Consider the following 25,410-nt stretch of genomic DNA (forward strand, 5'->3'; position numbering starts at 1 on the left):
AGCATCCAGTGCCATGGGCCATAAAGGACATGGACCACAGGCTGAGAGATTTCACTTTAAACTGTTGGAAGGAGAGAATTTTGAAGGATAAGATTCTAATGAACCAAAATACAATGTGGATGCTCTTTTTATGCACAGAAACATCTCCTCATCTTTGAAGCTTGTTTAGTTTGGCAGCAGTGACAGCCTAGTGCAAAAGGTTTCTCTGAGATCACCTTTGTCTCATCAGGATGGTGAGAACCCCCATTCACAAAACAACTGTGCATCTTCATACCATTGGCAGAATTACAGACCGAAAACCATGACGTGAGCCTCCTCGCACAGTGTGAAGCGCGAAGCCTCTCCCAGTGAGCTGATCATGCAGGTTTTGCCAATTACTAAAAGCAAGCCGTGACAGGTAAAAGCAGGAAGAGAACGCCTGGGGGATAAAGGTTAGAGGCAGCACGGGCAATATTGGTTGCAGAAGCAATCAGGCACACAAACACAAGAAAGGACGACTACATGTAAGTACACACAGCGTGCGACGGGACATGGATGAAGACTTGAACAATGGGACATTTCAACATTGCAATACCAATGGATACTGAATACATCATCTGCTTAGCACCACAGTAACACAGAACTCAATATCAACACAACAAAGGCATAGAACAGCAGAAGGGACCTCACAACAATCTCCCAGTCCACTTTTCGGCAAACAGATCTCCCTTTATTTTTTTTTTTTAATTTTAATATTCCTTTCTTAACTCACTGTAATGCTTAGCATGAAATTTAAGTGCATTAAAGCTCTTGAAACCTATACTACACCTGGTCTTGAACGACCCCACACAGTCAGTCTTTATAAAGGAGGATAATGAGCATGTGTTTTGGTGTATAACCTTGGGCACTCACCTATAAATACGGCGACATCCCAGGTGAAGATAGTCCCTGCTGAATTCCCATTTTCTCTTGTTTCCTACTTTGCTCTTGGAAAATAGAGTCTTAAACCCCAGGCTTTTGCTATCAACTGCAAGTTCTCATCTTGGATGGTTATAAACCAGCAACAAGCAGGGGTGATGACAGGAAAGACAAGATTAACAGAAGGAAAGAAAAGATGTTGCTGAATGGAAGGACAAGAAGAGAGAAAGAAAGCTGCCTGTTTTACAGAGATGACAGCAGCCAGCCAGCAAAGAACAGCTGCCGCTCAGCAACACTTATGTCTCCTTGAAGATTGATCCTAGCAGCTGCCACAAGGAAAAAGAAGTTTAGTTACTCTACAAGCTGTATTTACTAGTTCCTTTCTTGCATCTCCATTAAATATAGGACTTAAAACTAGCATTCATTGGGAATAAAGCCTTTCAATGGTCTCAACTTTAAAAGTGATTTCTGATATCCTCATCTTCTTTTTCCACCAGCAAAATGTGCTGGAGAACTACAGAGTACAGTGACACATTTAAACATACTGGATCTGAACTAAACCTGCCCTCACAACTTTCCCTACCTACAGATGAGTGTGTGAAGATCAGAGTCCCACTACTTTCAAGGCACTTTGGTGGGCATCTTGTCAAAAAAAACAAGCAAACCAAAGGCCTCTCAAACATCAAAATGATTAGAGAACATAGAGCTCAGAAGGAACCATGAGAGTTCGTCCAGTCCATTCCCTTCTCCCTCAGGACAGATCACATCTCCAACATTCCTGGCAGGTGGCTGTATCGCCACGTTTTAAAGACTATCAGTGTTGCGGTGCTGCCATGCTGTACCACCCCAAGGAACACATTCCCTTTTTTTTCTTGCTAAATAGCATCTCCTAACACTACTCTGAGACTATTTTCTGTTGTACAGACTGAAAATGCAATTTAAGTCTAATCCCTTCTGTTCCATCTCCCACGAACATAGAAGTCCTGTTCTTTTTCCCTCTTTGTTCAGCCTTTGATATTATTTAGCTTACAGTGCTTTCATGTCTCCCTTTGGTCTCCTCATCCCTGGATAAGCCATCCCGATTCCTTCTCTCCTTGCTTTTGGATCATATTTTCTTGAAGCACAGCACGCACAAACAGACACAAGAGGTCTCCCGGGTCAGCAAGGACCGAGAGCCCAACTGGCACTTTTGCTTGTGGCAACACATGGAGAGAAAACTTCATAGTTGTGTGTAACACTCATATTTTACATAATATATGATCAACAATATTGACACAAGGGAGAGAGTAAAGAGTACTGTCAGGCCTCAGAAATAACTAACTAGGCTGAACTTAGGCCAAATTATTCCTTCTGTGAGCAACAGACAGCTTTGTTTGCTGTCAGAATGGTAAAAAAAAAAAATATCTAAAGGGCAATCCAACGATGGATATTTCCTTGCTGTTTTAGGAATAGTACAGTGGAAATGCAGGCACCAATTTCCTTCAGCGATGTGATTACCTGTAAGATGCCAAGAGCATTTTACTTCAAAAGTATTTGTTATAATACAAGTAAAATGCAAATGCACGCAGAGGAGCGCAGTATATGTAATACTATACAAGTGGGAGACTTCTGAGCATGGCTCAGCCTGTTCGCTCTCCTTCCATCTGTGACAGCCCCAAGGCAAATATTTCTATTCCCTGGAGCTCAGTGGTGCCAGCAGCTTACAAAACATTATGAATGATGCAGTACTTTGCAATTCCACTTGCCATGGTTACAGAGCCGTCCTAAAGATCACCTCGACTCCGCTTTCAGCAGCTGACATTTTGGATTACTTTGACAGCAGAGTTCAGTCCTAGCCGGGCTAAGCAAGGAGACCCCAGAACCGCTACAGCAGCACCTCACACTTCAGCCTCTGTGGAGCAGCCAGCTTTGTTCCCAACAGGCAATTACTGTACCACAGTCCATAATAACCTACTTTGAGTGATTGTACTGACAACACAGACTGGAACGTTTCCACAGTCCTCAGGATCCAGGCAGAGCAGTCTTGGGCAGAATTGCTTCTCACAGGGAATGTTATTTAGGAAAACAGTGAAATATCTGCTCTCTTCTGTGTTTGCTGCGTCCAAAGGCTCAGATAGGACACTAACACTACCTGGGATATCCCAAAAGGCCAAAAAATTACTTCCGACTGAAACGTAAGCACGAATCAAATGAACATTTCTCTAGTCAGTTGTGAGAGATGAAGGGTCTCCTGTCCGTTTCATCAGGAATTAATTGTTCGGGAAAAGGAATAAATGATAATAACCAAGTTATTCACAAATGACCATTCTTCAGAGAATGAGAGCAGGAAGCAGCCCACCCTCTAGAAATAAATTCAGATCAAGCAGAGCATCTCCACGGGGCTTGTCACATTCCACACCACCAACCTATACAGCGCAGATATTTGACTCGTTCCTGAGTGCTGATGCTCATCGCTCTATATGGATAAACAAGTGGCCAGAAGAGTGTAATCAGAATAAAATTCCTAGCCAAACAATAACGTCAGGTTACTTAAATAGTAACTTACTTTCTACTGAACATGTATATTGCAAAAATCTTCAATAATACAGTCATACCACCCTTCCTTCTGCATTTATAAGCCAATTATTTATATCACTTTTTATTCTATATAGATGAGCTGCTAACCAGTGTAAATGATAAAGAAAAACTAAAAGATGAAGTCTACTGGACTGTCATGCAAATCACTTCGTGCTGATACACAATATATTCAAAATAGTTGTCACCTGCCTCCTTCAAAAATGGATAACATTGCTTTGTTTTGCCTTTTTCACAATTTGTCTTGTTTCAGGCACAGCTCAAGCGTTCAGCTGGTCATTTCACACCAGCACTGAAACAGCGTTCAGTCTTGCACAGGCTGAGCCCCCGCCTTTTCCAATGAGCCCCCACCGATGTTTAGCTCTGGAGGAAAAAGAATTCAGAAAACAACTCACTGACAGTTCAGTCAGCTCCATTCTCCACATATGGACGTTCCCGTTTCAAGTCAGGGACGGATACCAGTGGTGGCAGGTGACAACTCTGAATTTTGTATTTAAAGCTCTGTACGTTGATTCTATTTAAAGCATTAAATTTATAAAAGGAATGAGCTTCAATATTGCCCGTGTTACCACAGACCCATCACCCTCCTTGCAATGAGCAGTTTGATCATTCCTGGTCAAACCCCCCATGATTAGAGCACCTCCCTGTGCTGCCAGTATTGAGAACAGGGACTGTACCGTCCGGCGTTGCCTGCTGACGGGGTTTTTTACATTTGACGTAATCGTGGTCAACTGGAGTGGCTGTGTAAGGTGGGGATGTCAGACCTGGACCGGAGGATGAGGGGAGGGAAGTCCCGGGGCCCGGCACTGTTCCGGCTGAAGAGTGAGAGTCTTCATCAATCATACAAGCTTTTTCCCTGGGAGGGGCAAGAAAAAAAACCAAAAAGAGGTGTTAACATCCGAGCAACACCCACAAAGAACAAAAGGAGACTGCGTGTTCTTACACCACTTCCAACGCAGTAATCAAAACACACTAAAATTCTAAATGGCAGATTTTTAGTACAGAATATTCCTCCCTTGTCACCGGTCAATAGTAAAACATCCTTTATTTTGTAATCATTAATGAGACCAAGTACGACAACCGAAGGCTCTTATCCTATAAAATAAAGGCCATTTGCTTCTACATTTGTTAATAGCTGACAAAAAAGTTACTTTTACAAATAAATAAAAACAGTGGCTTCAAAATGGATCACAAGATCAAAATTGTTCTGTTTTGCTCCCTCCCCATTTACACCGTGCTGGCTCCTGGGAAGATGTCAAGCAGCATCACCTGACGACATCAGAAAACTGCAAACATTAGAATTCATTCTAATCGCTTTGCTTTGTTTATATCATAGCTTCAGTTTAACAGTTCATCATCCAGTAGTTTACAATTACTCTTTCGATGCACTCACTTTTCTGCAACTTTCGGAGTGTTCTTCTCCTCACCCCTGGCAAATGGTCCCTCAGAAGCTTCTTTCATGAAGCCAACCAGGATCTCTGCATCTACCCCAGAGTCTGGTTTCCCCACGAGTTTCAAAATAGAAGCATGAAGTCGAAAGTACACCTAGAAAACACCAAAGTCCACTTGGTCAGAATTCATAACTCTGCAATCTATTACAAACGGCCTCATCTCTGCGGAAGCTGCAGGAGTCTGTACAGGCATCTGCTACCTAAACTTACCCAAACGGCGCTTTTCCTGCCTTTGGAAGCTGCTGGTAAATCACAAGATCTGAACACTGTAAAGATGCTCAGAGCCAACAATATGAAGGAAGAGTAACTGCTCTTCCCTTCTCTGTAGAGAACATGGTTTTCAAGCCTACATATTTAACTTCCTTTACCTCCAATGCTTCCATGGCAAGTTCTGGAGGATTATGGTAGTGAATTTTCTTTGGATAACGGGCAGCCTCCTCATGCAGGTAATGACCAGCCTGTTTGTAATGAAGCAGGTAGGCAACAGGAGGCTGGTTCTGCTTCTCGGCGATCTTGCCTAGCATGTAGTGAATGAGCCACTCCTCTTCGTCACCATCACCCTCACAGCGAGATGCTGACGTAAAACACAGTTTGGCTGTCTCCAACATACTGTCCCGACGCTCTTCCATCTGGGAGCGAACAAAGTGTTGAGAATACATGAATTCACTGCAGCTGGGACGGAAAATCTAAAAATACACTTCTCATATAGAAAAGTGCATAAACAAGGTACAGCATTTAAAACATTTTCAACCCAAAGAAAAAGAACACATCCAAGTGATCAGACAAATCCTGACCTGTAGAACATGTTTCTGAACAGGTTTGTGGCCATTGCAGAAACGGCTGACACAAATAACCACCACAAAACAGTAAGAAGTGTAAGAACATGCATATAAATACAATCTGAAAAATAGCAAGACAATAAACATGACTACAAGAAGCAATTGTACCACTTTTCAGCACTGTAATTATCTTAAATCTTCAAAGAAAAGAAGTATTTAGTTCTGCAAGTGCAGCCTGCGAGAGCCGCTGTGGGCCAGGATCGCTTGTGAAGGAATGCATTTCATCTCGCTTGCAACGCACCTAATTTTGAGCTGAGTATGGCAAGAATACTCCCTCGCTCCCCCCAAAGAAATTAAAGCCAGCAGCATAAATTAAGGTTAGCTGCAAGCACAATCATGTAAAGAACTAGGCCAAAAGATGCATTAATGTAATTTTCTCTCTTTGAAAAAGATATTTATCAATTTAAATTGTTGGGCTATAATACTCTCCTAAGCACTTGTGCACTTCAAGAACTGTAACACAGCCTTTCCTTTCCCTTCCTAATATTTTCTAAGGAGAAGAGAATAAGTTTTTTGCATGCAAGAAACATTCCTGAAAAGATCTATCCCTGCAAGGGAGATTATATTGTTCCAATTTATCTTCTGTTACAATAGAACTTTTCTTAGTAAATCATGCCGTTTAAACATATTCACTTGGAGAATAGGAAGATCCAGTAGGTTGTGTCATCTTTGCAAGATAATTCAAAGATCAAGGTCAAGCTAATTTGACACAGGAAAAAGAAGGAAAAAAACCCTTTAAACACTGCTCAACACCAGCAGTTTTTATGAACGAATATTAGAATGTCCACTATTAGAATCTCAGTAACCACAGTCCAATATATGGTACATAGCAGCCAAATGTTTAATTTAAAGCTTACTACATCGGAAAAGATGATTTAAAATATTTAAAATTTCATACTGCTCCCACCTGATGCACAACCTCAGGAGGGAGCTCCGATTTCCACTGCTTCAGCTGTCGGGATGCAAAAGAATGCAGGGCGTAGGAGATGGTGCCGTACTCAATCCACAGGGAGAGATTCGAGCTGTCGATCTCCAGGGCTCGCTTGAAGCAATTCAGGACGGGAGTCGAGTGCTTCCAGATTGGGCCGTCGCTTTTCAATTCATTAGAGTTCAACTTGTCCTGAATACGACTCGCCCGAGCCAGAGCCATACCAGCCCACGAATCAAACCTGGGCAGGCAAGAACAGAACAGCTCAACAATCCTCCAGAAATGTTACACTGAGCAGCCTGGACAGGATTTGTCTGTTATACCCTCAACTTTCTCTTCCTTTCATCACACATTGTACATTATCAATAAAGAGGGTGGTTTAGAATAAATATCACTTAAATACTTTATTTAAGCTTATATTCTCTGAGTAATTCTCTAGCAGCAAAATCAATAATTTAAAAATAGGTCAGCCTGAATGGTCAGTCCGCTGAAGAATGCTATTGGGGCTATCGCTTATGCTATTAAACAGTGACGTTCTTCATTCTTTGTCATGTACGAATGTGCCAAAACAAAGAACAAAAGGTGCAAATGAGAAATAATGATTCGGTCTCTGCCCCTCCCAGTTCCTCTGGATTTAAATTTGCCAGACTCTTCACTGTTTTTTGTTTTAATTTCAAAACAATAAAATATTTAACACCAGGCTTGGGGGGTGTTTTGTTTGCTGGGTTGTTTTAGAGATGCCCTTCATTATACAACCTACCTAAAATAACGGGTTGCAGGTGGGGGTTTTAGTTTGTTTTTGTTTTTTAGCTCCTGAAACCAAAATAGAATCTCTGGTTATCTGCTTTTCAGTACTGAAAGGAGTGAGAAGAACGAACAATGCACAGCAGGATCAAATAATACTGACCTGTTTGGACAAATACAGATGTCGTGCATGTAAAATTTAATGGCCTTAGACTGTTCTTTATTCTTGAAATGGTAGTCTGCCAGCAGGTAGTACAACTCGGACACCACCGGTGGAGAACAGTCCGCCCCATCCGGGAGAGACGGTGCCTGAAAAGAAGAAAAAGTAAAGGCTTATATTATATAAAATGTTTCTATGAAATGATCTGCAAGCTTGCTTATTACTTGTAGTGAAAAGGCAAATGAAGGTATTGAATATGAAGACAGTGGCAGCATCACACACACGCACAGAGCACTTACAGATGCTAATGAGGATCTCATCCCAACTGAAAATCCATCAACGTGACATCCTGCCATTGCAAGGCAAAGAGCTTTGGTGGCGTCCTTACTATTTCATTTAAATGCAAGTACCCGAGAAACTCCAGCATCATGAAACAAATCATTCCCTTAACTATCTCAAAGTCAACATAAAAATACCAACAGTCATTTTTACTCCTTTCAGGTTTTTTAAAGCAATTAATAATACCTTATTGCATGTTCCTTCGATATAGGCAGACACGGCATCCAGGCTCAGCACAGGCTTGTCTGTTCGAGGAACAATCGTAGCAGTCTTCTTCAAAAGGTTGGCCAAATCAGCAGATACGGTACTGGTTTTGTAACTATCAAATTCTGGAAGTGTTTTAGGCTTAAAATATTCAAACATGAACAAAGCATCTTCCCAGGTCAGATCAACCTGAAGAGGGAAGGAGAGGAGAGGGGGGAAAAAATACCCCAAATTCCAAAATTCAAGTGTCAACAAACAGTGAGTTTCTACGGCTTTTCTAGTCCATCAAAAATGCACACCGCTCTAGTCAAAAAAAATGAAACCTCCCGGCAGCAGAAGAACCAAGGGTGACATTCATTTACGCTGCTCCCAAGTGCAGCACCCTGCTCACTGATTTACAGGACTAAGGGCCGGGGCTGTACCTTCGTGTATGTTACTGAAAACCAGAGTCATTCCATCTGCTTAGAAGAGTTGCTCAGAAAAGTTGGTTATTAGCAAGAACCAGTTGCAGGCACACTGAGTGCCACTGCGAACATCAGTAAGAAATGGATGTAAAAAGCCCTACACCTTCAATTTCAAACTCAAAAAAGCATAAGTGAATGGGAATCAGATAAAATTCTGAGGCAAATCTTCAAACTCTATCCCCTTACACCTCCTTTTCCTTAGTTATTCCCATTTCCTCATTCTATTCATGTTCTAAGAGGTAAGGTTAAGAGACAGAACTCACAAATATTTACTGAGTAATAACCTAAAGGTATTTATGCATTTTAAAAGGTCTGTCCAAAGGAGCCAGACAATCATTTTGCTTGAGTGAAACTGTTTTTCATTTATAATTCTATGACCACTTGCATTTGGTAAATGCAAAATTCATTGGAGGTTTTTGAACAAAAAATGATGTTCAATGATGTTCAAGGCAGAGGATTGCTGACCTGCTTCTTCTGTCCCTTCCTTAATACTACAGCTCTCTTCCCAAAGCACTCTGTTGTACTCCCAAACTCAACTGAGCTTCACACGTTTCTCAATCAGCTACCAGATATCCACTGTCAGAGATTTCAGAATAAGCTATAATATCATTTACTTGCATAACTTTTTAACAGTGACATTTATCACACTCATAAACTGCAAGGCTGGCTGCTAAAGTTTTCTTCTCTCGAGCTGACTGTGCTCCTTCCTAGTTTTCCTTTAAATTCGAACTTCTTCTCTGTTGAAAACAGCAAAGTCAAGGATCAATAAAATTGATTTGTCAGTCATTTCAAAATGGCAGATCACTGTCAGTAACACTAGACAGAATCACAGGATCATTTAGGTTGGAAAAGACCCTTAAGATCATGAAGTCCAACTGTAAACCCAGCACTGCCAACTCCACCACTAACCCATGTCCCTGAGCACCACAATGACATGGCTTTTAAAACTCTCCAGGGACGGGGACTCCACCACTGTCCTGGGCAGCCTCTGCCAGGGCTTGACAACCCTTTCAGTGACGAAGTTTTCCCTAATATCCAGTCTAAAGATCCCTTGAAGGAGCTCGAGGCCATTTTCTCTTGTCCTATTCCTTGTCACCTGGGAAAAGAGCTCAGCACTCACCTCACCAGAATTTCCTTTCTGGGAGCTGCAGAGTGCAATGAGGTCTCCCCTCACCTCCTCTTCTCCAAACTAGACAGCCCCAGGGCACTTGGCCGCTCCAAGAACCTCTGTTCTCCAGCCCCTTCCCCAGCTCCATTCCCCTTCTCTGGACACATTCCAGCCCCTCAATGTCCTTCTTGGGAGCGAGAGGCCCAAAACTGAATCCAGGATTCGAGATGCGGCCTCACCAGTGCCAAGTGCAAAAGGACAACCCTAGCATTTCATGTGAAACACCTGACCCTCTGTATTCACAAAAGCTTCCATGTTTTTCGAAATAAAAGTAACCCTTCTCCAAAGTATATGAAGGTGCATTAAACCCAAATACGCTTTTATCTTTCAACATTTCAGGATATTCCACAGGCATTAAATAATACATATCTTACCTGCTGTACTGAATGCTCTTCCAGGTACCTCGCTTTGCTTTTTTTGCTAGGGAAACCATATAAACAATAAAAACACTGTTCCAAGGCTGTTTCCAGCTCTTCTTTGTAGGGATGAGTATCTTCAGAAGTGGATGCTGCAAGTTCTTTTTGTAGTACCTGAATCTACATCAGAAACATCAATCAAAAAGGAAGCTGAAGATCGCAGGAAGTCACCTCGCTGTCTGAAGGCAGGTGATGAACATTAAAGAACTACACAGATTTTTCTCCAATTACAACCAAATCTTACCCCTATTCCTGTAACCTCATCTCTCTCTCAAGTTATTTCAATGCCCCTGTAAATGCAATGAAGTGATTTTATGGTTTTTTGTCCCATGTTAACTCATGAACTCTTGGTTTTAATCAATGACAACAGGTATCGGCTTAGCGTTTCAGACTTGAGAAACTTTTCACCCAGTAACGCCACAGCAGTACTGCCCACACACCCCATTCTGGAGAGCTTTAGATCTTCTAACACACCCGCTGAACAACGAAGTACAGAAGGGCCTCCAGCCACAGGGAGCAAAGGGCTGCACTAACTCCTCACTCTCATCACCTCTCTTCAGGAGAGGAACTCTCTGTGTACATTTGAGGTTGTACATAGTTAATAACGTGAAAACAATCAAATTAACTTTTTTTTATCTGCAGTATAAAATCAAAGCAGGTATAAAAAAACTGAGTCAAATTGATTCAAAAGGCAGAACAGCCAAACACGGCACACTTTCAGAACCAAACTAGGGTAACGGCACACGTTCCGGGAGTAATCGCTGCATCCCAGACGCGTGACTGAGGACAGCGATGGCTTGCAAATCTTTACTCTCGGGATTTGGAAGAAACAAGTTCAACCACAAAATTCAAAACTGAATTTTCCTGGCTGATGATGAAATAAATTTGTTTTTTACATGTTAAATAGTATTTGCCTATAATGAAAATGTGCAAACTTTATCTAACACTTCACAAATTCCATACTGTGAAGCAAGCAACTGATTTAGAATCACCGAGACAGATGAATATGGAATCCCACTGGGTTATTTTAGCAGCAATTTTAAAGCAGTAACAGCTTGTGAACGTGTTCAGTACTATCAGACCACTTGCTATTCCTGCTTCTTTTTCAAGGCTGAGGAACAAAGTAAAATACTACTGTAAGATGTAAAACGTAAGGGGGGGGGAAAATCAGAAGAAAACAATTATTCTTCCCAACGAGGTAAGGCCGCAGAAGAACGAAAATTAAAATTATGACAGCAAATAAACTGTTCTCAGGTTTGTTTTCAATTTCATATCAACACTTAAGAGTTCATTTCTATTACTTGGCAGATTTTAGAAAACTAACTTCCAAACAGAGAACAAAACTTTTTATTTCAATACTCAGGTACACTGTCATTCTTCTCACATTCACTATTCCTGTTTTTTCTTTAACAGAAGAATTCTCACTGTTAAGACATTTGAATATAATTTTGAGTACTGAAGATAAGTGAGCACGATCTTTGATTTCTTGTCTTTCTGAGACCCTCCCTCCCTCTATTATTCTGCGACGGTAACACTTACATAGAACTTGAGCAGAGCGCCATCAGAATTGCAGCACCAGGATCTTCTTCCCAAATACTCATGAGCAGTGTTCAACAGCATGAGGGAAGAAGGCAACATCGGGGTATCAGGGCTCGCTGGAGGAAAAAAAAGTTGGTAAATATTTCAGCAGCACAGAACTGAGTTAAATCCAACCGGCCAATGCAAAATGAGCTTCCTCTGTGATAAGACAGTGATGTTTGCCTCTCCCTCTGCTCCCTTCAGCCAGCAAGAGAAGACAACAAAGAAGTAATATTTATATTCCAGGGCTAGATGGTAAGAAACTTGGCTCCAATATGTTAAAGCGAATCATCAACCCACCTTCTTCTCCCTGGTTCTGCTGCTGCTGGCAGCAAAGGGATCGAAAAGCATCTTCCTCGTGCTGGATGATCCTGTGCAAGATGATCCATGGAAGCACTGAGGAGACGTATGGTTCCTTCTGTTCTTCCTGGACTGCCATGCTGCAGTCTATGATCTAATGAAGAAACAGACATTATAAAGACAAAGTGATATGAAGTAAACATCACGAGAGGACCTTTTCCAAACAATCTAAAGTTGGTAATGCATTTTATCCTCAGGAAATAATGCAAAGTCGAGTCTCAGCTTCTCACAACAAATGCAGTAAAAGTCCTGCAAATAGGATAACTGGCGTGCATGTCATTTTCCAAGTGCACTGCACACAAGCAATTCACAGTAAGCAAACACACAGCATCAATTCTCAGCTTTAGTACAGCTTGTTACTGTACAAGAAACTTATCTACAATCCAGTAAGGCAGAGGAACTTAGTTAAAAGAATTCCTGCATCCTTTACCAGGCTTTACAGCTGCTAAAGCCCAACCAGAATCATTGACAGATGTTACATAAATGATGCAACTGAATACATTCCGAGTAACACAATGCTCTGTCCTGGAGCCACTGCCCCAGCATTTCTCTCAGACAACTGCTCGTTTTATTGCTCCGGTGCCAGAAATTTCCAATGTCCTACACTTTTCTCACATTCTTCCACATGTACTACAGTTTCCCATTGGTGTTTATGTAGATAGAGAACCATATTCATAACTACTACAGAAGTTATTTAGGGTACTATAACGAATACTCTGTTCCCCAGAATTTTGCGACATCGCATCACAGTGCCACACAGCCAACTTCACACAACCTGGGTACGATTTTGTGAGCAGCGAAGGGCCTTGGATTTCCCGAAGCAAACAGAGATTTGAGACTCGCAAGCACAAGAGGTTTTGACATTCGCTAGATCAACTTCTTAAGAGAACCGAGCGCCTGCCATTTGTTACCTGGTCTGATACGCATTCAGTCGTTCTAAGGTTCGAAAGCATCTTCTTTAAAAGGCTGAAATTAGCTGTATTCACAATGCCAGAAACTGTCCACACCACTTTCTTTCCTGCCCTCTTCTCAACACCCTCTATTTTCACTGATGAAAGCCCCTTAGCTTGGCGAGCACTTGCAGGCAACTCCACCATGTTCGTAAGGATTATGGGATATTGGGACCTTGTCTTCTAGCCCAAAGCACACAGAGCCAAGATCAGTACCATAACTTACAAGCTGCACCCAGCCAGTTCAACCAGCCTTCACACTATCACCATTTCGAATGGCTTAAGTAAACAGTGTTGTTCCTTGGCTCATCTTATTACCATCTTGTGATTATTTTGGGCAGGTTGGTGTTTGAAGGCACCTGCTGTCACCGACTGTAGCCCAGGTGTGCTCAGTGCACATCTAACACTCTGAGATGGGACTGTTCACCTTCCCCCAACCAAAACGTAACCCAGAACTGTGGGTGGGTGGCAATTCAGCCGCTGTGTCACGTCTGAACGTCTGTGGCACACAATAGCACTTCTCCAGTGTAACTGAACAGGTTACCTGAATCAGGTTGTTTGTTAATCGAACGAGGCTTGGTGTTACAGAGGAGTCTTTCAGGATGCTGCTGACTGCTGATAGCGAAGTATCTATTCCTGCGAGTAGTTGTGTTACCGTAGCAACCCACTCTTCCTTAGCAGAGGCTACTGTCGTATTAATCATCTGCTGAATCGCTTCATTCAAGGCAACTTCTGAACTTTCAAAGCACTGCTTGTAATCTTTCAGTTTAAGCAGGGAGTCCTGGGGAATATAAACATGAAAATAATCTATTACAGGGATCAAGGGCTTAATTTAAACCATGAATGCACAGCAGGGCAAAGCAACGCACTATATAAAGTCAATGTGGTAACTTCAATAGATGTTAACAGAACACTTTTAAACATGACATTAAAAAAGGAGAAAAGGAAGTGCAGGGACCCTGGATGACAAATACATAAGCAGGGTCTAAAGTTAAAAAAACTCATCACTGAATCTTTCTGCTTTAATAAGAGACACAATAAAAAACATTTAGGAAAGGGATGGCCATAGGTTTAAAATCTGAATGCTATACAGGTGAACAGAGGCTCTACAGAACAGGGTTTGGATTCTTATGATCGTGTGCTACCATTTTATTACTTCATAAATAACAAAATAGAACCTGTAAGGGAGCAATTATAACAACAACCTCTTGCTTCTTTTGCCTCTGCCAAGTCTGGGTCACAAGACGGCACAGAGGCTGTAGGATCTGGTTCAGTCCAAAGCAGCAGTCTATCTTCAGGCAATGTTTTTTTTCCCCAAAAGAACCCGATAGGCTCAGGTTGTTCCTACAGCTGACCTCATTTGAACATCATTCACATAGCATCAAACAAATTAAACCCACAGCAAGTATAGTGCCTGTATCCACCAGCAGTTTGTCAATCACGCAGGGCAGACACTACATGATCAGAATCATTCATACGCTAGGAAACTTCTAAGTTTCAGAATGGTTATAAATCACTACATGCTCAATACCAGCAAAAGCAGGAAGTATTCACAGCAGATGCTGACAGCACATGACCATCCAGAAGATGCCTCTTAAAATTATTCAAGTTTATTTGCATTTATAATTTTTCTGGCTATTTCATACAGGCCTCAGACATCTACAGTTTCAACCACATTCTCAGCTAGCAAAAGCTGGCATATTGCTAGCAATGTGGATAAAGCTACGCATTCAGACCGTTTACAGCTTTGGTTCCATGTTTTTCCTTTGTAAGTCAGACTCATTAACCATTAACACCTACTCCAGAAACCCTTTCATCCTGTTTGCAGGAATAAGCCTTAATCCCTTACTACACAAGGCTTATTAGGAACCAAACCGAACCTGCAGGAGAAGCAGCTGCGCCGGTCTCTCTGGTATGGATGTCACAAACTCCAGATGCTTCGCTCTGCCGTAACCATTAAAGCATAGTGTTGGACGGAGCAGATGCACCACTGCATTGTAATCCCCTGCCTCGTACAGCCGCTGGATCTCTTCCAACGACTGGCATCTCTCCAGAGATTTGAGGTTCTTCTCAATCTGCAAACATCACAGATGGCATAAATCCAACTTTGATTTTGTCTCCACATACACTTCAGTACTCACATTTCTCCTGGCAGTTTAGCTGTAAAGCGATGGGAACTCTGCAGCTACAGCCAGGAATATAAACCAGGAAGAAAATCCCCACTGTGCAACAATTCACCTGTGCCATAGATTTTTAATTATTATTTTGGTACTAAGGTCAGATACTGTATGATTTTAAACTTTTTTTGCCTAAAATCACACATTTCTCCACTGCAAAAATACATCCAGGTGGACTTCAAAGTGAAGATGACATCTCCTGCGTTGGAGTTCCAAACCCAGAACAACAACAGAAAGAATAAAAAGATGGGCAACCTTTTGTTTTAAAGTGTACATAGATTTTTACGTGGAAAACATACTGCTAAAGCCAAGAGCTCATTTAAGCAAATGTGAGGTTTATGTTTAAGAACAGAGAATAAAACAGTCTGATAAACTACTGTTCTACAAGCAGCTGCTCTGATTTTGCATAAAAGCAATCTTATGTTGTACAGGTCCGACGCAACAGACCTAAAAGTCTTTCTGAAAAGGAAATGATGGCCCTGACATCATCACGGAACTATGACGCTGTCCTTTCACTCTTAGAAAAGCTCTAGGACAGAGAAGGTAAGCTTTCATCACAAGAGCTGATTCATAGATGACCTCTGAAACCAGAAGGGATGGAGTGGGGAGAATACACCTGCAAATTAATTCTTACCTCTTCTAAAGAAACAACAGAATCCATGTGGAGATTAGGTAACCGTATTACAACGCTGCACTCATTACCAGCGTCAGCTTGCGTTGTGGTGGAGCTCTGCAGCATTTCAGTGCAGATATCATAGTTTTCCAGTGCCTGTTCCATGTCTCCCTACAGAAACAGTACAGAGGAAAGCAAACAAAAAAAAACCTGGAGTCCCATCTGCAGCAAGGGTTTCTAAAGCACATAGAATATATTTAAAGTCAGTACAGGCACTGCCACAAGATGACAGCACATCCTCCCAAATAACAAACAAACCAAATTGACAATCTGTAACTAAATAAGACAAAACAGTCTCTCTTACCAGTGACTTTAATTAGAGTTGAAACAAAACTGAGAAATAGAATTCAGCTTGCATTAATCTGAAAGATTAATTTTGGTTGCTAAAATACCTTTCCTTAAAATAAGACGGAAGGGCAAATGAGTAGAAGTAACTCTTCCATTTACACAAACAAAAACACCAAGTCAAGAAACATTCCTATACTCTGCAAAGGGAATGCGTTCTACTCGCTCTGTCCAACTGCAGCAGATGCAGAAGCTTAGTGGTCACAAGAAGACTGCAGGCTGCACAGGCAAACCAGGACTCTCACGAAAGAAAAGATAGCAGCAGCCGTATCAGAACTCTCATTTTTCCTCAAGTGTATCGGAAAGGAATCCTCAGAAGCACAAATTAAAGATGGAAGGAAGTGGTTAGGTCACACTTCTGAAATTAACTCGCATTACTGGCTGCCAACAGATTTAAACTTAATTGATGCATAAACAAACTCTTTGATGTCCTGAAGAAGAAATGCTTATAGGAAAAAAAAGGCTGGGATAAAATAACATTTCTTTCAAATTATTCCCTTAGTGATAGATTTAAAAGCCTCTCCTTCAGAATCTGCCTATTACGCTGAAAGCCTCCGAAAGTACTTCCTTGAAAAAGCAGAAGGGAGAGCAATGAAACACAATCTGCTTCAGCTGAAAGCTGCATTTTTGGGCTGAGACTTTGATAGTGTCCACGAGACGAGGCCTCAAAAAGAATCCATGTTCTGCAGCCTCACATTATTCAAATTAACTTTGGAACAAAAATACTTTTTTAAGCTGAACACAAGTTAATTGAAACAAAGACAAACAGATTAAACCTATCAGACTATTGGCTCAGCATGCGAGACCTCCTACTTCACTTGCTCCCCTCCTCTTAGGGACAGGGGATTATATTAAAAAGTAAAACGAAATTTTTATTTTGAACCGATTTTATCCACAGGCTTAAAGAAGTTGAGCTTCCCCCAAATCTGCTGTTGCATCTCTGAAGAGCACTGCTTTTAATTTGGGAAATGTTTTCTTTGTTAAAGCAAGGTATTTGTCAGAACCAAACCAAACCTGCAGTGCCAGAAAGCGAGCTTTAAGCCAGTACACCCGCGCGACAAACTCCATCCAGCCTTCCTCAAATAAATCTCGCTGTGAGGATGCAAATGACAGCTGCAACAGATCTCCCAAGAAATGAGTTCCTGGGAAGTCAGGACCAAACTTTCCATTCACAGAGGCAGCAGGGCAATTTCGTGGTGAAACTGCAAAACAATCAATTACATTTGATAATAACGTTACTAACAATTGACTCGCCAATAAAATACAGATCAGAAAGATATTAATTAAGAATAGCTCCAAAATCTAATGAATTCCAGCAAACATATCTTCATATTTCTAGAGTACTTTGAGTCTGAAGAAAGTAACACCCAGCTCTCACCTGTCGAGCTCTTCCCTTTCGTCAGCAGCCACTGATCTAATTGCAGTTCCATGCAAGAAAGGCTCATCAACATCATATCCTTCCAGAAAAGTATGGAGATACAAAAAAAAAAAGGTATACAGGAAGAAATACATTAAAAGGCAAATAAAAAAGCCTCACCACTAAATTTGCAGTTTACTTCAAAGAAAACCTTTAACTCATCCTCTTGAGGTTTCTATTCCCAAGTTCTAACTTCTCCTTCTCTCTGAAGGTATACAACAGCAGTAACAAATCAGCACGTACAAAAAAAAAAACCTGAACTCAGAAGCAGTATTTAAAAACATTAAAATCTCAGCTCATATAATAAGGTAGTCATGACAGCACTGCCTGACGCTAGAAAGAAGTACATCCTTATTCTTGTATCTGGCTGAAATGAAACTATTAGAAGTGCTAAATCATGCTGAAAGCACGTCTCTGCGGCTGCAGTACACAGCAGCTCTGAAAGACGCGAGAGTCAGGACAAGCAGCTCCCCAGACAGAGTCGAGCAACGCCTGCATCTCAGCGTGGGATTCCAGGCGGTACTTTGGTACGCAGAGAGCAACGGTGGCAAAGGAGGAGAAGTACCAGGACAAGCGTTTCATTACCCTGATGTGCTGATTACTCGAGTCCCTCAGCAACGGATTGGGAAGACTGCTGCTGTGCTTCCTCCAGCTGTTGTAGATACTGAGGACCACCTCACAGAGGCCAGGAGGCCACTTCACCAAGAACTTCTGGCTGATGACTTTTAGATATCTCATCATAAGCTCCAAGATCCCACCATTGTTCAGGTTATCCAGCAGGAATTCATGAACGTCCTGTTTTTCTAGAATGCAGATAAACACAAAGCCATAGGTGTTTAAGGTCAAGGCAGAGGATAATTTGAAACAAGCAAGTTTCAAGAGCATTTTATGCACTAATCTCGCAGCAGCCCTGCTGTGCTGCATACGTGCAGCCTTACCTCATTGTATTCCAATCAGTATAAATGGGAAAATCCACACAACAGAACCTTGCACACATTAAGCAGTCCTCAAGCCTTTAAAAAATCACACTTGTTACCAAGATATTTCTATGCCATAAAATTATATCTTAAAAAAAATAACATATCCTTTTATATCTTCTAGCTACGAGATGGGAAAACACAGAAAATAAAGCATACAATATGGAAGAAACAATACAGAGCGAACAGGTTATAATAGAATCCTTACCAGATTCCATAAATGTTGTAGAATCAAATGACATTCGATGTGGTCCAACATGCTGGAAATTCTCCTCTTTGACCTCTGACTGTACCTCATAGTTACTGAACGGGTCCTCCTCCTCCTCTGGATCTAATTTCCTTAACCTGTGTGAAAACAGGGCAAGACTCACGATATCAACAAAACCCTCTGAGTCAGTCGAGCCCACCCATGGCGCACTGGGTGCATTTTAAGAATGGAAGTACATTAACTGAAGCACATCCAGAGATTTATATCGAGCTCCCATATTTTGTAACCCAAATTTTGTCACCCAAATTTTGTCCAAACCAAAATCACCCGGTTTGTTGATCTTACCCAGTTTGACATCTGCATTGTCCTCTCATTCAGTTTCACATTAATTAAAGCTTTCCTATTTTTCCACTAGTTTTTAGCAATTTTCTCTAAAACCACTTTTATTAAACGCATGAGAAGACAATTCATCACACTTCATTCAAAAAATAACACGGGTCGAGTGGTTTTAGGCTTGGGCACATCCGTCCCACAGAGCCCACACAGCTTCCTCTACTCAGCTCTCAACACTCTCACAGCGACAGTTACTGCTGTTCAGTACCTGGACGGAAGGAATTTCACCAACAGCTCCTGAAAGTCAACTTTCTCTTCTTTTTTACACTTGGTGTTCCGCACTCTAGCGGATCTCCTTTTTGCTGTTTCACCACTATCTTCTGGAATTCTCCTTCGCTTCACTCCTTTCTTAGATTTGTCACCTGCAGATATGTCACCTAGAAACAGAATTAAAACAAAACAACAAGATGATAAGTTAAACTGCCAAAGAAAAAGTCGAATTTTTTTTTGTTTAAAAAAGCTATTTGTGGCTGAAACTTTATTTTGTTCTACAGCAGCACATAAGATTCACTGCTTTCCTTCTGAAGATACTGCCAAAATTTTAGAATAATAATTAAAAAAAATCAATTTAATATAAACTGGCTGCAATATTTTGCATAAAAGTGCTGGTCCGAGGCAAGCAGCAGATTTACTGGAAATTCTGCATTTCATTATTCACTAGAATTCACTATTTCAGTCTTCATAAAGTTTCTGAAACGGGAATCAGAGGAGACTGCCTTTAACTCCATGAACACTTGTACGTTCCCATGAATATCAACAAAACGCTGGTAACTCCTTGACAGTTTTCAATATGCAAACACATTTCCAGCTACAGCAGAAAATAGTCAAACCTCTCACTACAGATTTCAAATAAACATAGCTGTCTCCTTGGTTCTTTTAGGCTCTTAAGAGTTATGAGTAAACAGAAGAATAATCCAATCATCTTTTTCTACACCACCTCACTCATTCTAATGAGCTCAAGACTCTTTACAACATTAAAAGTTTGATACGTGTCACTGCTGGAACAGAGTTGGGATTCTCCTAATCTTAAAGACTGCAAAACTGACCCATGAGTCAAGAGGTGAGACACTCCTGCGTTGGAGTAACAGTTAAAAACAACCAAATCCGACTCCCAACTCCATTAGATAGGAAGGCAAGTCCACCACCCTGACCACTGGTCCTACGTCTTAGTTGGGAACTGATGATTTTCAGCAGTTTAGGACCTTCCTTTTCTAATGTGAATGGTTAACAGAACTTCCTTTTATAGAGCTCAACTCTACTTCTTCTACCAGATGTTACAGATACACTGCAAAGGTTACGAATCCACCAACGTGCAGTTTAAAGACAGCATTTCCCAACAAATTCTGTAGCGCTTTTAATGCACAGATAAGTAGGAAAGATATTGTGAATCTTAGACTGAAGTACCTTGCTCACCTACGGTAGCTCCTGGATCCAATGAACTCTGACTGTGACTTGGGAAGTTGGAAGCGGATGAAGCATAAGGTAATATAGGATCTGGCATTGTCACCACCGGATTAGTGTTGACAGGAGTTGGCTGAATAACACTGACGGGAGCAGAGGTAGGAGAAAGAATCAAGTGTTGAACCGGGTCTCGATATTCCGAGAGATCAATTCTCCTTCCCAAACTGGGGCGAGGAGGATCGCATGTTGTGAGGTGATGATACATGGCAAGTAAAGCTTCTCCTAAGCATTTCCACCTGCGCAGGAAAACAACGTCATCACAGCTTCGTTAACTCTTGTCACATTATATTCCAAATTATACTCACAAACCTAACAGTATTCAGCATTGCTTTTCTCCAAAAGTTCAGAGCAGCTTTTCAGTGGATGAGGAATACCCAGCTGAGTGTCAAAATCTGCCCCACCACTAGAAAAGCTGAAGAAGATCCTTCTGCATTTCCTGTCCTGTTTCAGGCCTGGACCATCAGAGGTCCTTAGGAGCTTTCCTTCTAGGATACACCACTTAGATACACAAGGACAAAGTGTGGCAGCAGGCAGAAGTTTTCAGAAGAAACTGGTGACTTGGTTGCAGTAGGGAGGAAACAGGAGTCAACGTGTCTAATCCCAAAAAATGCCTCCGACAACAAAAGGTCTATGCTGTGGTTGCTGAGGTACTCGCTGTGTGCTGAATCTTAAAGAAGTAGTGTCAAGGAACCATTTTCAGATTCTGCATTCAATCACCACAAAAAAAATCTCACCCTTATCCACAGACTTCTCTGTGATAGAACCAATGTGCAGATCCTACTAATATTCCTGAAAAAGACATGCAATAAACGCAAACTAAACTCAATCCTTTATGCCTTAATAAAGACACTTACAACAAATTAGTAGTATCCTTATATCTTGCTGCAAATAAGAACTGTAATTTACTTTTAAAACTTTTAAACATTTTTACTTTAGGAAAAACAGTTTTCACAAAACTAAACTCACTTGGAAGTTCACATTCAAACTACCCATATATGAAAAACCCAATAATACAGCTGGAATGGTTGCCATGATTTCTTCCCAAGAAATCATTCTTGGGAAGGTTTTGAGGGACTTGGTGTTTTGGGGTTTTACTTCACTAAAAACTGAGAGATAAGGGTTTATGTGAAAATCACAAGCACACCAAAGCAATCTATAAACTCACAGAATATGAAAACACTGGGGGTTTTGTCTGTTCATTATCAAAAGAATTAGAGCATTGTGAAGAAACATGAAGCACACAGTTGTCAGCGCAAGTGGCTTCAGAGAAACCTTTTAAAAGCAGAAAATATGAAGACATACGTGAAAAAGGGAATTGGCTGGACCAGCCTGAGGTCTGGCTCTCTGTCCCGCACTAGCAAAGCTTGTCTTTTCTTACGTAGCTCCAGTGCTTCATCCAGGATTCTTTCTGTCTCAGCTGCACTCACACTTACATTATGGATAGACATGTCACTAAGAAACAATAAGTAATGAAGACAAGTTTAAGTTAGTGGGCTTGGTTGGGTTTTTGTTTGTTTTTAAAGCGTTATATCTCACAAGGTTTTCTGAGCTCCCCCAAACCCACAATTTACACCCCACACGCAATAGATGCTATAAGATGACATTCACCATTTGAGGAACATCCTTAAGGAATCTTTCCGGAGACAAGGCTGCTCCTCAAAGATCTTCTCCTTGAGAACCAATCCTTTGCTATACAGACAGTCTTTTTCCAGAGCTTTGCAGATAAAGTACAAACATGCTGACACAGAAAGAGAAATTGAATGGTCAGTTGCTGCTTTGGGTAATCCAAAAGCTCCCATTTCTGGGCTTCATATTCACCACCGAATTCCAACTAAATGTGACATTAACACAGACCATTAGCTTTGAAGCAAGTCAAATAATTATGTACAGATAAAATAACCTATTATTTCTTCCCAAGTACTACATCCAGAAAAATAACATAATTCATTTTGGTTAACTAACATTTACAGTATATCTTTTATTTATGTTCAAGACTCCACTCCTGCACAGAAGCAATTAGAACAATAAACCGGAAACACAAACACTTGCCATTTTCATGTTATCAAACATCGTAAAGGCAGACTCCATTAGCAAAACAAGCAAAGAATTGCACCAGGTTTTTGCTCACATAGGCAATTATGTGACCTAAGGATTGGATTCAACATTTCTGCCACTTTACAACGTCTCTCCTAAACTTCATCTGAATCAGTTCATCCATGGGATACTGCTCAGCTGTAAACTCTTACGGTCAGTTCTATCAGCTGCTGTAACTACAATTAATCATACCAGGGTGCAATATTGTAGTTTTATACCCAAACCTGGAACTACATAGCTGGAAATTACTAGAAAGACAAAGCCAACATGCACTGCAAGAGAACAGTCCACAAGGAAACTTCCTGCAGGGGCTCTGACCTCGGAGACCACAGGCATTTATTCCCACAGTAACAGAATCGATACAAATCATCGCATCCTATCACAAACCAAGTAAAAGTTCATCTTGAAGTAAAAATCTCCATCCATCCTCCTGTGCAACTTACACAAGACCTACTTTCTCTGATACAATCGCATTGTTATAGATTTTTATTGATAGGTGGTATTATTTATTTTTTTAGAATTTGTTGTACTGTACTTACTCGTGTAGTCGCTGAGCGTGTACAAGATTGTGATGAGATTATCTAAACACGGCCAGTGATCAGGATTGCACCTGAGACCTTCTTCAAAGGCATGACGAGCCAAAGGCAGGCGGATTAGTTTTATTGCCACACGACCGATTTTATACCACAGGTTGACATCCGTGGAGTCCAGCATTACAGCCTGGAGAGCATAACAAACAACACGATCGTTCACATTTCAAACACACTAATGCACTTGCCAACAGGATTGGCACTGCTTCCATTTTCAGCAGAGACACTTGGCTTGGGGACCGAATGGTGGACCGGTTATACGATATATAGCACCAGAAGGCACCCAGAATTCAGACACAGACACAGATGATGCTTGCTGAAAGGCGTACATCTGTATTTTAGCCAGTTCTGGCAAACACCAAGGCTCCTGTGTTTTATTTCAGCTGTGCTGTACCTCCAAATAGAACTCCATAGCTGTCTCTAAGTCATCCCGTTGTGCTGCCAGTTGTGCCAGGTTTTTATAGGTGGAATATTTTAACATCAAGCCTGGATGTTTCAGCCCTTCTTTCTCATCACCAGAAAGGACTGCCTAGAAACGATGAAACAAACGCAACGCAGGCATTAGGAATTAGACAAGTAAACAGAGCAGCAAACAACTTGCCAATTGATAACACTGGCATTTCTAATTAGCCAATAAGAAATTAGGTGATATAAACCAGGATAAAAATAGCTTCTAGAGTTCTGTTCTCTAAAGGTCACTGACCTCTCTCAGAAGACGGATCTCAAGCAGCTCATGATAAGCTTTAGCAGACTCTTCAAATCGGTCATGTTTCTGAAGGTCCAAAGCTTTGTGGTACAAAGCAAAAGCTTCTGCTTCCTGTAGTTTAAAAAGTTTGAACCGATTTTGTAGAGTAACTTTATCAATATACATAACATACCTAGATTTACTACAAACATCACTGGTTTCACACTGCTAATTCTTTCTGTGCAGCAGTCCCCATCCAGAGTGTGCAGCAGAGGGGAGAGCGGGAGGTTTCCTTTCCCACACCCGGCTTCTGGGCAAAGCTGCTACAGCCAGAGGCTGGCTGTGCTCGTTGCTTTGTGCTCAGCAGACACTGCTGTCTGTGGGAGTTTGTCTCATCTCTATCTAAACTGAACCATTCCCTTGGTCTCCATAGCTTCACGAGGCAGCAAGTGCCACAACTCTAAAAACGTGTGAAATTCTTTCCTTTTGCTTGCTATAAACTTGCTGCTGGGTGACAGCACTCAGTACCCTCGGTGTTAGGACAATTGCGCATTTACTTACTTGAGCTTCCTTTGTCTGTGTCTTATGGCTTTTGAAGGTACCTTCGTAGTCATCCTCAATCGTGGAGCTTGCGTTCAGTGCTGCGATTCGAATCTTAAAATGATAGTGGAGACATGACAAGAAATGTTACATCTACACGTGCCCCAGTTTCCCTTGCAAACTGGGTTTCTCTCATTTTTCTATTTTACTTGGCAAATGGATTCTCAATAGAGAGCTCTCTACAGGAAGTTGTAAGAACAGCAATTAATTTAGTCCTCATTTACAAACAATAATACGTCAAAACCATTTCTCCCACCAAATCACCAAAACAAAATTTCAAGTGTCTCGCAAACAGAATGGATGTGTGCATCCCTGTGATTCTTCTCAAGTTCTTCCTTTACCATTAACTGCAACTACTTCAAAACCAATGTTCTCATTGTGCCAATTTATTCTTAGTCCTGAGGAAAGAGAATATTTTCTACTTCATTACTACCAAAGCGTTTCAAAAACCATCTCAATAAGCTCTTACCATGTTCACAGATATTCACACCTTCTTTCTTCAGGATGAGGAGGAAGGGCCTAACACAAACAGGTCTGGAAAGCAAACAGAATCATTTAGAATAGTTCTATAACTAACACGAATAAGTCCAGAATTAACCACAGCAGGAAGCAGTGGGAGTTTTGAGCTATAAGCAGAATTAACTCATACATCATCAGGATTAGTTTGGCATGGAGAGAAATCAGTGCTTTGGCCTGAATTTCATTTGCTCAGCAATGA

General features: G+C 41.2%; 1 protein-coding gene across 6 annotated transcripts in view; it reads right to left on the bottom strand.

Annotated features, from left to right (window-relative positions):
• Positions 1 to 25,410, bottom strand: part of CABIN1 (calcineurin binding protein 1) — a 93,771-nt gene that overhangs the window by 66,172 nt on the left and 2,189 nt on the right. For 3 of the 6 annotated variants that reach the window (XM_054082243.1, XM_054082242.1, XM_054082239.1), the window contains exons 3-27: positions 25,162 to 25,226; positions 24,654 to 24,746; positions 24,111 to 24,224; positions 23,802 to 23,936; positions 23,357 to 23,537; positions 22,332 to 22,461; positions 22,026 to 22,175; positions 20,667 to 20,959; positions 19,471 to 19,639; positions 18,870 to 19,006; positions 18,270 to 18,487; positions 17,646 to 17,724; positions 17,282 to 17,469; positions 15,884 to 16,033; positions 14,953 to 15,147; positions 13,617 to 13,853; positions 12,063 to 12,216; positions 11,724 to 11,839; positions 10,143 to 10,304; positions 8,119 to 8,325; positions 7,597 to 7,742; positions 6,669 to 6,930; positions 5,291 to 5,551; positions 4,865 to 5,016; positions 4,149 to 4,327 (exon numbers count right to left, since the gene is read on the bottom strand). In XM_054082243.1, coding sequence (XP_053938218.1) covers positions 4,149 to 4,327; positions 4,865 to 5,016; positions 5,291 to 5,551; positions 6,669 to 6,930; positions 7,597 to 7,742; positions 8,119 to 8,325; positions 10,143 to 10,304; positions 11,724 to 11,839; positions 12,063 to 12,216; positions 13,617 to 13,853; positions 14,953 to 15,147; positions 15,884 to 16,033; positions 17,282 to 17,469; positions 17,646 to 17,724; positions 18,270 to 18,487; positions 18,870 to 19,006; positions 19,471 to 19,639; positions 20,667 to 20,959; positions 22,026 to 22,175; positions 22,332 to 22,461; positions 23,357 to 23,537; positions 23,802 to 23,936; positions 24,111 to 24,224; positions 24,654 to 24,746; positions 25,162 to 25,164 — 4,111 coding nt within the window. In that variant the 5' untranslated portion in view covers positions 25,165 to 25,226. The remainder of the gene's footprint in view (positions 1 to 4,148; positions 4,328 to 4,864; positions 5,017 to 5,290; positions 5,552 to 6,668; positions 6,931 to 7,596; positions 7,743 to 8,118; positions 8,326 to 10,142; positions 10,305 to 11,723; positions 11,840 to 12,062; positions 12,217 to 13,616; positions 13,854 to 14,952; positions 15,148 to 15,883; positions 16,034 to 17,281; positions 17,470 to 17,645; positions 17,725 to 18,269; positions 18,488 to 18,869; positions 19,007 to 19,470; positions 19,640 to 20,666; positions 20,960 to 22,025; positions 22,176 to 22,331; positions 22,462 to 23,356; positions 23,538 to 23,801; positions 23,937 to 24,110; positions 24,225 to 24,653; positions 24,747 to 25,161; positions 25,227 to 25,410) is intronic. The other 3 variants (XM_054082244.1, XM_054082241.1, XM_054082240.1) reach the window with 3 other exon arrangements.

Source organism: Cuculus canorus, chromosome 17 (assembly GCF_017976375.1).
Source record: "Cuculus canorus isolate bCucCan1 chromosome 17, bCucCan1.pri, whole genome shotgun sequence".
In the NCBI taxonomy this organism is placed as follows: Eukaryota; Metazoa; Chordata; class Aves; order Cuculiformes; family Cuculidae; genus Cuculus; species Cuculus canorus.